General features: G+C 37.7%; 1 protein-coding gene across 1 annotated transcript; it reads left to right on the forward strand.

The window, feature by feature from the left end:
* The first annotated feature begins 429 nt into the window (after positions 1–429).
* LOC148048037 (ovomucoid-like) lies at positions 430–2283 on the forward strand. The gene is made up of 4 exons (XM_087709381.1): positions 430–484; positions 1015–1037; positions 1706–1815; positions 2148–2283. The coding sequence occupies exons 1-4, from the start codon at positions 430–432 to the stop codon at positions 2191–2193; spliced, it is 234 nt and encodes a 77-aa protein (XP_087565507.1). The 3' UTR covers positions 2194–2283.
* The last annotated feature ends 229 nt before the right edge of the window (positions 2284–2512 follow it).

The following is a 2512-nucleotide window of genomic DNA, read 5'->3' on the forward strand; positions in this document are numbered from 1 at the left end:
TGGGGCTAATGATTTTAACCCCACCCGAATGGTATGACTGTTGTGCTTTTTTTTAACAATGTACTGTCTTCATGTTTGCAACTTGTTTGTCTTCCCCTCCCCCTGAATTGTGAGCCGCCCTTTTCCCTGAGGGGACTCAGGGCGGCATACAAATAAAGTATACAATACAATACAATACAATACAATAAATATTTTAGATAGATGCTTCTTGAAACCTGGGTTGTGTAAAAGGAAGTTTACCAACTGCCAAGCTTGCCACCCACTTCAGCATCAGCCAATTCCACATCCAATTGCATTCAGAAGGGAGAAATTTCATCACCAAAGTAGTTAGAGTATTTATATATATATAGCCTGGAAGGGCAGGAGAAAGCTTAGAGGCCTCACCTTCAGGATCTACTGCTCCAAAGAGTCCAAGTTGAGCGAGGAATCATGAAGCCAGGAAGCTTTCTGCTGCTCACTCTGCTGCTCTTCTTCTTGTACTCTGGTAAGTTCTCTTTTCTATTCTAACTTCCTTGTCTGAGAGATTTGAGGACATCCTTGTCTCCAGGAAAAAGCAGATAATAGTTCACAGATATACTCAAGGATGGCTCAGTGAAAAATTATTCTTGCTCAGGGGATCTGCACAAGTAACATAAAAATTGGAGGCTATTGGTGCAGAATTGATTATTTCACTGGAGGGCTCGCTAACCAGAGGTTTTCCAGTTGTAACTCATAGTTTATAAGAGGTCTTATGCAGCATTCCAAATAGTTGGAATAAAGTGGTTCTTTCAGGTGTAACATAAGCAGAATTCCTGTAGAAATCAACAGTATTGAACTGCCTATTTATATACATCACTTATAAGGGTTGGTTTTCAGTGGACTTTCTATTAATGTTTTGTTTTTATTTCAGTTGGTCAATAATTTTAATGGGAGGGAGCCAGGTACAATCCAAATTGAAATGCACTAATAAATTATATAAAATAAGAGAAAATATGAAATTGTTTCAAATGTTCACATTTGGCATGTTTTTTTCAGATATTGCTGCACAAAATTTAGAGGTGAGTACTTTTAGTTATTAAATTTTAATTACTAAATGAAGTCCTTGGATAGGACCCAGAAGTGTGGATACATAATAACCCTATGCCTGTCCCTCCCCATCACCACCACCTTTGTGGACAACATGTAACCTCAGATACAATAAGACTCAGAACGATTTTTCATTCTGTTTCCTCTCATCCTCCCCCATTGGGCCAGTTCTTCTGTTTTTATCCATTCCCTCTCCCAAGCTGCTTACCTTCCTAAGCCCTTCCAGGGGACAGCACACAATTAAAGACATTTACACTAACATAACAAACTAAACAATATTTTAGGTTATTATTAGACAGATGTTTCTTTCAGTGTATCTTGCATGCATACATATCCCTAATAGTGAGACAAGTGTTTGCAAACTATGGAGATCTAAACAAAAATATAACAACTATAAATTATAATTCCTGAAAATCCCAGATCCATTTTCCAGCATTGCTGTTGTATAATGGTTTATATTACAACAAGTTGGACCACCCAGAGCACGAAGTAACTTTGTAGAAGAAAAGAATTAAAAGTTGATGGGATAAAAATAGATAATCAATTTGACCCACGGTATTCAAATAATCATCAGACTTGCCCTCTGAAAAAAAAGGGCAGCGTAGTCTTACGAAATAAATAATTTGCTTTTTTCCAATAGGTGTATTGTCGGGGGTATCCACAAACCTACTGTCCCCATATTTATCGACCCCATTGTGGATCTGATGGCAAGACTTATATCAACCAATGTTATTTCTGCAATGCTTACATGTAAGTACATGTTTCACTCTGTGCAACTGGAAAAGAAAGCATTTGAATGGGAAGCCCTGGATTTCTAGGCTTCAAAAAAGGAGTGTGCAAACTTATCTTCTTTTCAAGCATTCACCCCAAAGCCATTTCCTGCCACAGAGAAGATGCATGGTGGTTCCAAGGAGAATATTTTACTAATTTTACGAGGGGTGGGAGGGAAGCAAAGACAACCGGTCACTTTCAGAAAATGCCAAGTAATATTGCTGTCTATTACAGACTATTGGCTGGGTGAGCCACTATAGTGGATGTATCTCTCTGAGTTGTAAATTCAATTTTATCCCTGTTTCCTTCAGTCACGGTGGAAAAAGACTTCGGCTGAGACACAAGGGAAAATGTTGAAATCTTAAAATGCAGAAGACTAAGGATTATTGATTAAGGATATTTCACCATCTTCATGACCTGCTCATTAACATCCCCACAAAATTGCTGTTCTTCCCTCTGATTCTGCTCTGTTGCTCTATTAAATGCCTTTTGCAGATTTATCAATAAACAAAGCAAAGCATTATCTCTCCATGAGTCTTCTTTTGGAACTTGTTTCCACCATACTAGATTTTTTAGTTAAGGTTGTTATTCATACTTGAAGAAAGCCAAACAAGAAAAAATCAACCAATCTCTGTAGAGGCAGGATTAGGAAAATTATGAAACTACTTGGTTTTCT

The sequence above is a fragment of the Thamnophis sirtalis genome, unplaced genomic scaffold, assembly GCF_051295495.1.
Source record: "Thamnophis sirtalis isolate CommonGarterSnake01/CBP01778 unplaced genomic scaffold, rThaSir2_p1.2 scaffold_3, whole genome shotgun sequence".
Taxonomy (NCBI): Eukaryota; Metazoa; Chordata; class Lepidosauria; order Squamata; family Natricidae; genus Thamnophis; species Thamnophis sirtalis.